At 34.3% G+C, this 14543-nt stretch overlaps 1 protein-coding gene across 6 annotated transcripts in view; it reads right to left on the bottom strand.

Moving 5' to 3' along the window:
- Positions 1-14543, bottom strand: part of CCDC66 (coiled-coil domain containing 66) — a 49444-nt gene that overhangs the window by 11578 nt on the left and 23323 nt on the right. For 3 of the 6 annotated variants that reach the window (XM_088798509.1, XM_019724214.3, XM_074313143.2), the window contains 6 exons: positions 7924-8055; positions 7276-7526; positions 6985-7069; positions 5986-6147; positions 5309-5453; positions 4695-4835 (listed from right to left, as the gene is read on the bottom strand). In XM_088798509.1, the coding sequence (XP_088654635.1) occupies positions 4695-4835; positions 5309-5453; positions 5986-6147; positions 6985-7069; positions 7276-7526; positions 7924-8055 (916 nt within the window). The remainder of the gene's footprint in view (positions 1-4694; positions 4836-5308; positions 5454-5985; positions 6148-6984; positions 7070-7275; positions 7527-7923; positions 8056-14543) is intronic. The other 3 variants (XM_088798511.1, XM_019724216.3, XM_088798510.1) reach the window with 2 other exon arrangements.

Below are 14543 nucleotides of genomic sequence, written 5' to 3'. Positions count from 1 at the left end.
CCAACTACAATGGTATCAAACTAGAAAATCTGCAAATATGTGGAGATTAAACAACATGCTACTACTGAACAATCAATGGGTACAAAGAAGAAATTAAGGGAATTTCAAAAAATGCCCTGAGACAAATTAAAATGGAAATACAACATACCAAAAATTATGGGATGCAGTGAAAGCAGTTCCAAGTGGAAAGTTCATCACAATAAATGTCCACATCAAGAAACAAGAAAAATCTCAAATAACCTAAGATTACACCTCAAAGAACTAGAAAAAGAACCAGTGAAGACCAAAGTTAGTAGAAGTAAGGAAATAACAAAGATCACAACAGAAATAAGCAAAATAGAGACTAAAAAGATCAATGAAACTAAGAGCTGGTTCTTTGAAAAGATAAACAAAATGGACAAATCTTTAGCTAGATTCACCAAGAAAAAAAGAGAAAAGACTCAAATAAAATCAGAAATGAAAGAGACATTACAACTGACACCACAGAAATACAAAGTATCATAAGAGACTATGAACAATTATACACCAACAAATTTGACAGTGGATAAATTCCTCAATACTAGAAGTGGATAAATTCCTCAATACTAACAACCTACCAAGACTGCTCTTAAAGAAGTAGAAAATTTAAACAGACGTATTACTAGTAAGGAGAATGAATAATCAAAAACCTCCCAACAAACAAAAGTCCAGGACCAGATAACTTCACTAGTGAATTCTATCAAACATTCAAAGAATTATTACCAATCCTTTTTCAAACAAAACAGAAGAAGAGAGAATGCTTCCAAACTAATTTTATGAGGCCAGCAATTACCCTGATAACAAAACCAGACAAGTATGACACAAGAAAGTAAAATTACAGACCAATATCTCTGATGAACATATATACAAAAATCCTCCATAAAATATTAGCAAAGCAAATTCAACAATACAGTAAAAGGATTATACACCCTGATCAAGTGGAATTTATTCCAGTAATGTAAAGATGGTTCAATACCCACAAATCAATCAATGAGTACTCATATACCACATTAATAAAAAGATGGATAAAGATCATATGATCATCTCAATAGATGTAAAAAAAGCACTTGACAAAATTCAATATCCATTTATGATAAAAACTCTCAACAAAGTGGGTACAGAAGGAACATACCTCAACATAATAAAGGCCACATATGAAATGCCCACAGCTATCATATTCAGTAGTACAAAGCTAAAAGCTTTTTCTAAGATCAGGAACAAGACAAAGATGCCCACTCTTACCACTTTTATTCAACATAGTAATGGAAGTCCTCGCCAGAGCAATTAGGCAAGAAAAGAAATAAAAGGCATTCAGATAGAGAAGGAAAATGTAAAATTGTCACTATTTGCAGCTGACATCCTATATATACAAAACCCTAAAGACCCCACCAAAAAATTGTGAGAACAAACAAATTCAGTAAAGTTGCAGGATACAAAATCAATATACAAAAATCTGTTGCAATTCTAGACACTGATAATAAACTATCAGAAAGAGAAATTTAAAAAATAATCCTATTTATACATGCATCAAAAAGAATAAAATACCTAGGAATAAATTTAACCAAGGAGGTGAAAGACCTGTACACTGAAAATTGTAAGACACTAATGAAAGAAATTCAAGAAGACACAAATGAATAGAAAAATCCATGTTCATAGATTGGAAGAATTAATATTAAAATTTCCATACTACTCAAAATGATCTACAGATTCAATGCAATCCCTATCAAAATCCCAGTGGCACTTCTCATAGGAATAGAACAAACAATCCTAAAATTTGTATGGACCTGAAGAAGACCCTGAATATCGAAAGTAATCTTGAGAAAGAATAACAAAGTGGGAGACAACACACTCCCTGATTTCAAACTATATTTCAAAGCAGTAGTAATCAAAACAGTATGGTATTGACATAAAAACACACACAGAGATCAATAAAACAGAATAGAGTGCCCAGAAATAAACCCACACATATACGGTCAATTGATTTACAACAAAGGAACCAAGATTATACAATGGAAAAAGGACAGTCTCTTCAATGATTGGTGCTGGGATAACCAGACAGCCAAATGCAAAGGAATGAAACTGGACCATTATCTTAAACCATACAAAAATTAACTCTAAATGGATTAAAGACTCTTACAAAGACCTGAAACCATAAAACTCCTAGATGTGACAGGCAGTGAGCTCCCTGATATCGGTCATGGCAATCATTTTTTAGATCTGCACCAAAAGCAAAGATGACAAAAGTAAACAAGTCGGACTACATCAAACTGAAAAGCTTCTGCACGGGAAAGGAAACCATTAACAAAATGAAAAGGCAACCTACTAAAAGGGAGAAAATATTTGCAAGTCATATATATAAGGGTTAATATCCAAAATATATAAAGAACTCATACAACACAATAGCAAAAAACCAAATAATCCAATTTAAAAAATGGGCACAAGGTCTAAACAGACATTTTCCAAAAGAAGACATAAAGATGGCCAAGGTGCATGTAAAGGTGCTCAGCATCACTAATTATCAGGGAAATGCAAATAAAAACCACAATGAGATAAACCACCTCACACCTGTTGGAATGACTATTATCAAAAAGACAAGAAGTGTTGGAGAGAGGATGTGGGGAAAAGGGAACCCTTGTGCCCTGTTGATGGGAATGTGAATTGGTATAGCCACTAGGGAAAACAGTATGGAGATTCCTCAAAAAATTAAAACTAGAAACTACCACGTGGAATTCCACTTCTGGGAATCTGAAGGAAACAAAAACACTAACTAAAAAAGATATATGCACCCTATATTCATTACAGCATTATTTATAATAGCCAACACACGGAAGCAACTTTAGTGTCCATCAACAAATGAATAAGAAAATGTAGTATGTATGTGTATATATGAATAAAGAAAATATGTGTGCGTGTGTGTATACAAATACACACAATGGAATATTATTCAACCATAAAAAAAATGAAGTTTTGACATTTGGGTCAACATAAACGGACCCTGAGGACATTATTAAGTGAAATAAGTCAGACAGAGAAAGACAAATCTCACTTAATATGTGGCATCTTAAAAAAAACAAGCTCACAGATACAGAAAACAAAATGGTGTGTTGGGGGAGGTGGGAAAAATTGGTGAAGGGGGTCAAAACATACAAATTTCCAGTTGTAAAATAAATCACGTAATGCACAGCATGGTGGCCACAATTGACCCTTGGATAATGCGAAGGCTAGGGGTGCCGACCTCCCACGCAGTCAAAAATCCACGCATAACTACAGCTGGATTTCCAACCACAGAGCTGACTCTTGAACAACAGGGGTTTAAATTGTGAGTCAATTAAACTGCATGGGTCAATTGAAAACAATCCACATATAAGTGGACCCGTGGAGTTCAAACCTGTTGTTGTTGAAGGGTCAACTTTATTAATACTGTACTGCATATTTGAAAGTTGCTAAGGGAGTAAATCTTAAAAGTTCTCATTACAAGACAAGACATTTTTTAGCTCTGTATGGTGACAAATATTGACTTATTGTGGTGATCATTTTGTAATATAGATACAAATATTGAATCATTATGTTGTACAACTGGAACAAATGTTACATGTCAATTATACCTCAGCTAAAAATGTGAAAAGTTAAGAGATTTCCTGGAAGTTATTTTGAAAAGAAGATTTCCCAGACAGGTGGAGGCGTGAAAGGACTCATAGTAAGCATAGAGACCTATGATAATGATACCCAACATGGATATTACCTTATTACCTATGTCAAAATTTTAAATGAGCACATGAAAAGATGCTCAACATGATTAGTTACCAGGGAAAAACCACAGTGAAACTACTTTACAACCACAAGAATTGTGACTGTGAACATGGATGTAGAATAATTAGAACCCTCATACATTGCTGGTGGGAATATATAACAGTACAGCTGCTTTGGAAAACAGTTTGGTAGTTCCTCAAAATGCTAAACACACAGTTACTTTATGACTTAGCAATGCTACTCTTCTCTCCCAAAGAGAGCTTGAAATATACTCGTATGTCTACATAATAACTTGTACATGACTGTTCATAGCAGCATACTCATAAGAGCCAATACGAGTTAAGTACCCAAACTCATATCAACTGATGAAGGAATAAACAAAATATGTCATATCCATAAAATGAAATATTTAGCAATAAAAAGAAATGAAGTACTAATACATGATGCAACACGCATGAACCTTAACCCATGCTCAGTGAAGAATCCAGACATAAAGGACCATATATGGTATGATTCCAAGTATATGAGATGTCTGGAATAGGCAAATCTAGAGAGACAGAAAGTAGACTGCTGGTTGCCTAGAACTGGAGGGGAGCAAGGAAATGGAGTATGACTGCTGATGGGTACAGGGTTTCTTTTTGGAGTGATAAAAATGTTCTAAAATTCAGTGTGATGATGGTTGTACAATTCTGAATATAAAAATTGAACTGTATTCTTTTAAAAAAATAATTTTATGCTATGTGAATTATATCTCAATATAAAGCTGTTAGAGAAATTAAAAACCAAGAGATCCCTTTACTTTTTAATGCTTATTGAAAACCTTGAATTCCTTTAATTTTTAAACTTTAAATTAACTGAACTTAATTCTATTTGTGACTTTAATTTTAAGTAAATTTTAAACCAAATCACAATTTCTAAATAAATACCTGTTTGCACACCAGTATCCTTCTTAGGAGAATTCACAGAATTGATACATGTATTCATTTTACCACTGACTTCATTCAAGCCATGTCTTGAATTTGAAATATTGTTAGCAGATGCATTATTGTCCACTTGTACTGTATCAACTGGCAAGAGAAATAAATTATCTAATAAAATGAGACAGTTCAGGAACATTAATAGAAATTATGTGTAGCAGCAACTAAATACACACTTTATTTAATTGATCAGTATGAACAATGCAAAAAAATTTAGAAGAGCTAGCCTAAAGTTTCTTACAAAAAGTTACTTGCATTCTTACCCCTTGAATATAGGGAGTTCACTTAATAGATTTCTCCATAAAAATGGGTACAGAAGTATTAATTTTACATATTGTGAGTATCACAAGAAAATTTATGTGAAAAGACTGAAAAGAGTAACATTAGTTGTACTCTTAAGGCAATTTCTCAAATAGAATATGTATTATAAAATTACATTAGTTCGGTCTAAAACTCCTTTAAAATTATTTAGTTAATAGATGTGTTAAAGGTATTAAAAATGGGCAATTCTTTAAAATCATATTCAAAACATATTATAAATAAAATGCTAGTTAAGTGCTTACCGCCCAGATTTTTAATTAATTTCGAAGTGTCATGTCCCTTTTGAGCCAATTCTCGGATTCTCTGTTCTTGTTTTAGTCTCTGTGCCAGCTCCTGTGCTCTCTGCATTGTCTGGAACAGTTCATTTGTCTTGAGAGTTAAGACTTCCTATCAATATTGAAGTGCACAAAGTTATTTAATAAATTATCAAGCACGTATAGGCTTGCCTATTCTCTCTCAGTAGAAATTTTTCTCAGCACCTACTATGTCCCAGGCATTATTCAACATACTGGGAGTAGAGCAGTTAACCAGACAAAGTTCCTTCCCTTTTGAAGCTTACATTTTAATTTTTTTTTCTACACCTGTATTAGACCATAAATATTAAGAACTGTTACATTCGAGTTCATACTAACAAAGTTTTAAAAGTTTCCAAAATCAATGGTCAATTCCATCAGAATTCTATTAAGATTAAGAATAGATTGGTAAGAGGTAAAACACAAGGTTTATGGCCATTTATTGCAATTTAAGCCAATGATACATTTTTTTCAAGTGTACAGTTATTTCACAGGAGTAGTTGGCTCAGCCCACTGAACATAATGAAAAAAGAACCCAGACCACGTGTCCCTTCATCCGCTAATTTTGGAGTGAAGGTTGCATCCATTTTTACTCTAAAATATTAAGTTATAATATAAATACCTACTTCCTTTTGTTTTTGCTTAAGTATGTCTTCTTCATACTGTTTCTGCATCTCTTCTCGTTCCCGTGCTAGGCGAAGCTCCTCTTCTTGTTCTTCCTTCTTTCTCTGCTCTTCTTCCAGCTGCTTCTTCCTGCGCTTCTCTTCTACCTGAGCAGTGATGGCTTTCTACTCATAAAAAAATCATGTAAATCATCACAAATAGAAAAGGCTATGATGCATTTGTTTGGTATTTCTAAGACAAGTTTATCAGTATACAGAAAGCATTACATGTATGAGTAAAGTTAAAATGTCAAAATGCCCATGTATTTCTCCTAGCTCCCACTTGTCAAGTTCTACAAGCTTTTTCTTTAACAACAGGAGGGCAGTTAGAATAGAAAAAAAACTGGAGAAAAACATCTCAGTGCTTAGCATAGGGCCTGGTAAGAGGCAGATGCTTTATACTCGTAAATGTCTGTTCACTTAAGTGTTTAAGTGTAACATTATTAACTAAGCCAAATTATTCATACATCAAAAATTTTAAAGAATTATTCAGACATTTAAGTTCGTTTAGTATTAGACTAAAATTAGCAGAGAATTTTAATCTTAGTCTCCTTTCTTATATTACCTTCTAGATTTCTTAATTGTAATTCTACTTTAATCCCTTATATACTTCCCATTTAAAGAACTAATTCTCATCCTGAATAGAATTCAGGAGAACTAAACTAATGAAAAAAATGTCCAATACTAACTTAAGATTTAGTGCCATTTCATATACTCAACCTGTATGTTAGAGACCTTCTCTTCTGGAAGACAGCTGGCTATACCATGGGACAATTTCTGGTTCTCAGCATGAGTGTAATTCTAATGTAATGCCAGTTGGAGTAAGGATCAGATTAATCAAGGGACCAGACAGGGCCCATGCTATAAGTTTATACTGGAATTTTAATTTCCATTTACTTAGGTATCTATGGGCCATGAATATTACTTATTAAGGCAAAGAACAATACTTCTACAATGGAATACCTGATGTTCTAACTGTTTTTGTCGCCGCCTGTCTCGTTCCTCAATCTGAGCTGGATCCAAAAGAGCAGTCATAGAACGCAGAAAGCTGGCAAGAGAGATACATTAGCTATTTAAAACCCCCAAAATATAGGTTTAACAAGGTGTTAAATCCTTTTTGTTTGGGCTATATCTACTAATCATTTCTACTTTAAAGAAAAATACCAGACCTGAAACCGATTAAGACACAATAACAGTCCTAATAAAGCGCATAAACTTTTTAAAACATCAATAAATACTGGAGAATGAACTTACTTTGTTTTCTGACTATTTGCCACAGCCATATCTCTAACAGGTTTTGCTATATGCTCCTCTTCTGAAGGTTCGACCTGGCTTCCAGCTGTAGGTGTATAAACACTGCTGGTATCAGCCAGCTCCTGAGTGTCCGGAGAGATACAGAAGTACTCTGGTTGTTTGTGTGTTGACCGAGAGGACAGCTGAGACTGAGAACCAGGACAGCTCTTTAGTGAATCAAAATGCATTGCCCATCTGTCATGTTCCTCACCCTAATCAGGACAAATAAGAACTGCTAAGAATTTCTCCAATTGTTCTCACATATAAAATCCTAAATGACAATCAAACATGATTTCTAAGCCACCATACAGCAGAATAAGTATCATAAAAATTTACAAAACTATATTCTGTATTGATTCCATATATATTTAGATAACTAGCTTGGAAAATATGAGAAATTCAAAGAATTAGGAAATTTCTAAAAAGTTAAGTTACAAGAAGCTATGCAAAATCACAATTAAATGTATTCAATGAAAGGTTCACAAGAGCAAATGTGGATTTATTGGAATACTCTAGCCTTGTCAAGTAGTTTCAGGATATTCTTAAGTTTAAAATTAAAAACTTCAAAGTTATGTTTTCCTTTTATACCCATAAAACTTCGTAAGCTACCTTTGAAGATGTAATTTTTTCTTCTATTTTTCTCTGCCGGTCATCTTCTATTTGCTTGTTCAACTCTTCAATCCATTTTCTCTGCTGTTCTTGTTTGACAGCACTGAAAGGGTGCTCTGGCAGTACTGCTTCCTAAATAACAATCATCAATGCCATCTAAAGTTCAGCTCTCTTTTTCTAGCCACTTTATATTTACAAATACTGCCAGAGAACTTACACAGATTTAATGCGGTAAGTCATTTATCTCTAAGAGGAACAATCATTTTAAACAAAAAATTCGACTATACAAGAATTAAGCAGATATATTCTGATTTTCATAGTCATATTTGTAACTAAAAGGATATAATTAGAAGGATAGAATTAAGCGTAAGGAAAGAAATTTTCTAATGAAAAATGGAAAAATTCTTTCCCTAAAACAATTATAAGATCTTCAAAATTCTATCTTCATATAGTTTCATTTAGACTTTGAAAGGAGTTACACTGATAATTTAAAATAAAAGAATATTGTTTTATATTTGGCTTCAGAATACAAAAGATATTGCCTTTGGGCCTAGAGACAGGAGGATATAAGGGACCAGAGACTCTCTATTGAACATGTCTCTTTCTAGGATACCCTTCTTCTTTTCCTTTCCTGCTGCTACAGCCCTACAACAACCTATGACGTTATCAATAAGAAAAATGTGTTCAGATTAAGTCCTTGAATTTTAAGGAAAAAAAATAATGAAACAGTATCATAACAATTTGTTGTTGCTTTAACTTATGAGAGTTTAGTATGCTCTAACAAAAAGGAAGATATTCTACTCAACAAGGTAAGCAACAAGCATTTTGTTATGTGAAATAACTGCAAGACATAATTTAAAAAATAGTTTTACAGAATACAATGGCAATATACCTCAAAATGTTACTTTCTGCCCTCGTTTTTACCAGGAACAATAGCAAAGCTCATAGTTTACAACGAACTGCTTTGATCAAAGGAAATATTTATACGAAAGGGAAAAACGTTAATATCTGTGGGGACAGAGCCCCAGATAGTAGTTTACAGGCTCTCGGCCTCACGTGGAGGAGTGCTGGCTCGGGTAGTAGATGGCCGTCAGCTGTGGCTGATTGGCCGTCGGCTGTAGCCAGTTAGCCAATTAGCCGCTGGTATAACTGCTGCGGCTACGGAGGAAAAGAGAGAAGAATGGGGGCTAGCAAGAAGATGGCGGCTGGGCTGGCAAGCGTGGATGGCGATTTGCGGACAGTGTGGATCCAGCCTCCAGTGAGAGTATAGTGCCGCCAGAGAGAATATAGTGGTATGACTCCCCCATCTATGGCTCCGTGGATGTTCCTTTTTGGCCTCACCATATCCTGTGTTCTTATGTGGGGAACCGGAGCAGAGACCCCGCAGGCCGCCCCGCACGACAATATCTCAGGTGCTTCTACATATTTTAAACAGATAAAAAATACCGTACTTATTTAAGCCTAAAAGAACCACTTCAAAAGGAGCATTATCTTCAGGGAAGTGACTTAACATTTCTTCTATCTCTAGAAATGTTATTTTAGAAGTTAAAATGGAAAACAAAACAAAAAACTCCTTGCAAGAAATTCTCAACAATGACACTATCATCTTAAAATTCTGTAATCTGTTTCTTAAGTCTGATATAACCAGATCTGGTTTCAAATTTTAGTGGAGTTGCAAATTATTCAGCACAAGTCAAAATTACCCTAGAAAATTCCTAAAATCCCTCACAAAATGTTTTATATACATATATTGTATTTACAACCCTATGGGAAATTTAATAATGTTCTCTCAATTCAGTCTTCAATTTCTCACTCAAGGATGTCCTATAATCACTCATTTGCTTGCCACCTGAATAATTCATTTCACTTCGACAAGAAAACCCTTTATCCTTATTTTCTTTGTCACAAGTTTCCCCAATGTGCATTAATTAAGCTAGAAGAACGAAAGTTTAAGTATTTGCGGCGTGGGGAGAGGTGGTAGGTAGAATGGAATCTTTTGGTTACTGAGCTCATTTAGTTTAAGCTGAGTAAGGCAGATATGTGTATAAAGCAAGACACACTGTAACAAATCCATTTTGGCCATGGTCTAGCAGCTCCCTTCCCTTAATTCCTCCATACCATTAAGAAAAGAACTCTTTCCCCAGGCTCATTCATACGTTTTCAATTTATCTCCCTCATATTATTGACCTGAGACTTTCCTTCCCCTCCATAAAAACTCCTTTTCTAAACATCCATTTTGAGCCATTCTCAAAGTGACAGCGTTAAGTAAAAACTTATTTTCATAGGTACTCACACCATTCCCCACAAATAGATCCTGATTAGGGTCCTAATGTAATTCTTTAGCTACCATCAACTTACTCTACATTAGGAAAAGTCTTAATCCTAACACAAATGCTGTCTGTCAGCTGCTAACTCAGAACTAAAAGTAGAGGGCTTTTCAAATGGTCCACTCCAGATGCCTGGTTCTGTTTCATTTAATTCTCCACTTAAAGCAGCCTTAAAACACAGCTTTGGGAAAGGAGAAAACTCTGGTGACTTCGCCACGCCCCGGACAGCCCTGCTGCCAGTCCCTACACCAAGCACCTCCCCATTCTCAATAGTGCCCGCCTGCCTATGTTGTCCACTCACCAGGCAGAAAAGGCATTCATGTGGGTGGTGGGTGGTCCCAGCACACTGGGTTAGACAGAAACAGGATCTTCCAAGAGGAAGAGAAAGAGCTGTAACCACTTTTTTGGGGGGTGGAGGGGTACCCTGAACTTGAAAATTACTTTAAAATCCTCTGTTAACCAGAGGGACTATAGAGGTATGTGCATGGCTAAAATCCTGGTTTTCATGTACTTATTGGCCATCTATCCTCTTTGGTGTCATGTCTGTTCAGTCTTTTGCTTATTTTTAAAAATTGAGTTATTTTCTTATAATTTGGGTTTTTTCCTTTTTAAAGATACATTCTGGATACAATTTATCAAATAGGTCATTCCTTTAACAGATAAGTAATTTTATAATCTGACAGTAACCTTCAAAGAGTGGAACTTTTAATTAAGGGGATTTATCAACTTTTTTCTTTTATAGATATAGTCTGCTTTCTTACTGCAGGCTTTTAGGATTTTTCTTTCATATTCTTAAATTTCAGTTTAGTATGTGGAAGAAGGATTTTCCTTATTCTTTTTGGTGCTCTATGGCCCTTTAAATCTGAGGTCAGTCTTTTTTTCATTCTGGGAAACTGATCTCAATTACTTTTTCAAATATTTCCTTTCTCCATTTCCCCCCCCCCTTGTTTGAGCTGCCTATTAATCTAAATGTCAGCATTTCTTTTTTCATTCTTATATTGCCTTAAAATTTTTTCTCTACGTGTCCCTTTTTCCTTTTAAGATGTTTTTTAAATATAATTTTCCAGTTATTTATTTACGCTGTAGCTATATAATTTCTGCTATTTCTCATTTACTGTATTTTTAAATTTAACTATTGTATGTTTCACACCTAAACTTTCTGCTTGGTTTTATTTCCTGTTCTCATTGCTAATGCTTTCTCTTGCTACTTTTACTTTGTTCATTAGACTAAATTTATTGATTCATCAGTCCTGATTTTTTGCTTTTGTTGGAATGATATCCACTATGTATTTTTTCCTTTAAATAGTTGTCTTCCTCCAATGTTTTGTTATTTGCGTGAGTTTGTTTTTTTCCTGGCATTATCAACCAAACTTGTCCAGCAATGAACAGCCAATAAACTCAGTGGGTATGGATGGAGAGCAGACTAGCCCTAGACTGGAAAGTTTAGGTATTAAAACTACAATCACTCTCCACCCTTCAAAACAACTCCTTAGGTCAGAGTTTCTTTTTGGAAACACTCCCTAGATTGTAATTATAAATCACCAGCCAGGTGAGTTTGGAGCAGAGAGGGACAAATAACCTTCACCTGATTTTCCCAGTTCCTCCCAAGAATTAAGATTTAAGCAGACAGCCAAGGATTTTATTCTAGAAGGCATCTCGAACAGAGATTTGAGTTACAGTAAATGTAGAGTGAGGCACTGTTTAAGGAAGGGAGGGGCTGTGGCGTAGAGTGGAGTTAGTGAGCAAGGACTCCAATTCATCTATTTTATTCTCCCACAGAGATGCTGGGTTAACTTCTACCCCAGGCCACCTACCAACCCAACTGACCAAAAGTATCTGTTCGCTAAGTTTTTTCAGTATTTTAGGGACTGATCTTAACCAGCAGTTTACATCAGAGTGCAGAATCTTGAGATCATGGGATCTTAAGCATTTCTAAGTTTGTAAATCTTATTTGCTTAAATATTTTCGGCTTGACCTTTATTTTTGGTTGTCTTCCTTATAACATTATAGCAAATTTTGTAAGTGCTCTATTAACATTTGAAAATCTGAACTGTGTGTACATAGAAAATAAATTTACTGATACTTTGATTATATTGGCCAAATACTCTAATAATATCCTGGTAAAAATGTGCTTCAATTTCTCCTACTTATTTTTGGCAAATGCATCACAGGAATCACTATCTCTGTATTAACTACTCTGCTTTTTATCAAAATAAATTACTGTGTCAACAGCTTTCTCTCCCTGAAGTAATGTTTCCAAAATACTATCATTGATTTTGCTTTTTTTTTTTTTTTGATTGGTTTACATAACCCTATTTTTAACAATGTGTAATTTTATGTCAGGTGTATCTTTTAAGCAGCAAGTCTTTGGGGTTCTCTTACCTCTACTTTATAACAAAATATTTTTTAACTTTCAGAGTTGATTTTTGTTTTCTTGCTGTTACTATTTATTTAGTTTTCTGTTTAAAATTATACTAATGGTTACCTATGTTTTCTAAATTCTTAAACCCTTTATCTGATTTTAGAAATCATAATTAACTGTCTTTACAGAAAGATCAAACATCAACACGTTGCACAATGTCCTGACAAAACAAAAGCCTAAAAAAATGAAACAGTAGACTCTTCACAGACTTAGACAATGCCAAGAATCTGCTTTGTTTTCATTTATTCATTATGCTAAATCTTTTGAAGTTTTTTTTCTTTAAACATAGATATGGTTGTATTGTATGTATTGCTCAGCAACTCACCTTTCTTGTTTTGCAAAGCTGTGGAGACATTGTGTCAGCTACATATTCCTTTTTTCAACTACAAATTCCTTAATTGTTTTCATTTTTTTCTCCCTCCCTCCTGCACCACCCAACCTCATCCTCTGTTTTCATTTTGATTCACTTTTCTGACCCAGAAATAATCTTTAAAAACTTCTTTCAACAAAAAATATCTTCTTTCAAAAAAAAAAAATATAGAAAGACCCTTGGGAGGAATATTTCATAAATTCTTGCAGATCTATATTTACGTTCCCTGTACACGTGAATATGTTGTTTAGGATTTAAATTTTTTAGTCCCAGTCTTTATCTATTAAACTTTTATAATATTTCTCTATTATCTATAGAGGAGAAATCTAAGGTTTACTTGATTTTTGTTCTTTGCCTTCTTCTTATGTTTAAATGCTTAAGTAAGTTTATACTTGTTCTTGAAATATGAACACTTACTAGGGTATATCTTCAAATCAGCTTCTTTTAATTCAATTAACTTAACTTTTTTTCTGGTCTAGAAAGTTCTTTCCTCTGATACCGTTATTAGTACGTCTTATCTATTTGCTCTGTTTTCTTCTTTGGGAAAATCTATCACTCAAGGTTGTATCTTTATAAGCTGTTTGTAGTATCTATTATGTCAGACTTTTTATCTCTTTTAAAAATTCTTCCTATATTCAGGGAGGGTCCCCCACAGTGATTTCTTTCTCTTCCTCACTGTGATTTCAATTTATTTTATTACCAAATTGTTTTTCTTTACTGGTCCAGTATTTTTAGTTTTGTTCTACTTTCTTATCTTGGGCCTAGGCTTGTACATGGATTTCCTAACCACTTCAAATGGAATAAATAAAAACAGTCAATGTTTTCTTTAAAAATTTCCTGTTTCACAAAATAAGGACATATTTCTTATGAGAGATTTTCCTGAATTCTTAGCAGGTATATCCCCCTTTCTAGTGCTGAATATTTCAATCTCCATTTTTTGTTTTCTGTTTACCACTCTTTAAACAGATTTAACTAGGTCTAATGTTATATAGGTAGTTATGCACAAGTTACCCTTGGTGCTCTCTTCCACCTGATTAGATGTTACTAAATTCTGCCTCTTATTCCAAAACCAGATGCACTCAAGTATGTGAAGTGCCTAGTATACTTCGTGGATCCTAAGAGGCCTTCAAACAATTCCATTTCCTTATTCTATTTAACTATTAAATCTTTCTGGCAAGGCAAAGAGACCTACCCAGTTTTCAATATAGAAGGATTCTTTCCATAGAGTTCAATTTTGGAGGACTGAGATAGGGTTCCCCTGACTCTGAGACTGCCCAGTACTGAGAACCAAAGGGAAACTTTGGCCAGTACTGGCTCATTCTGGTCAGGCTGTTATTATTAGTTTCTTCTGAAATAAGGCCATTAGTGGAATGAGACTAGGTTACAAACTTAGTCACATCCCAGTTATACTGTGGGAAGGGCCTCATAATCCACCCACACTATTCCCAGGATTCTAAAGTAACCTGAATCAGGAATATAAAAGATCCAGGTATTCTATTTT

This window comes from Rhinolophus sinicus, chromosome 5 (assembly GCF_057876585.1).
Source record: "Rhinolophus sinicus isolate RSI-liver-muscle chromosome 5, RSI-T2T, whole genome shotgun sequence".
In the NCBI taxonomy this organism is placed as follows: Eukaryota; Metazoa; Chordata; class Mammalia; order Chiroptera; family Rhinolophidae; genus Rhinolophus; species Rhinolophus sinicus.
Note: the sequence above shows the minus strand (reverse complement) of the source record. Positions and strands in the feature narration are given on the sequence as shown.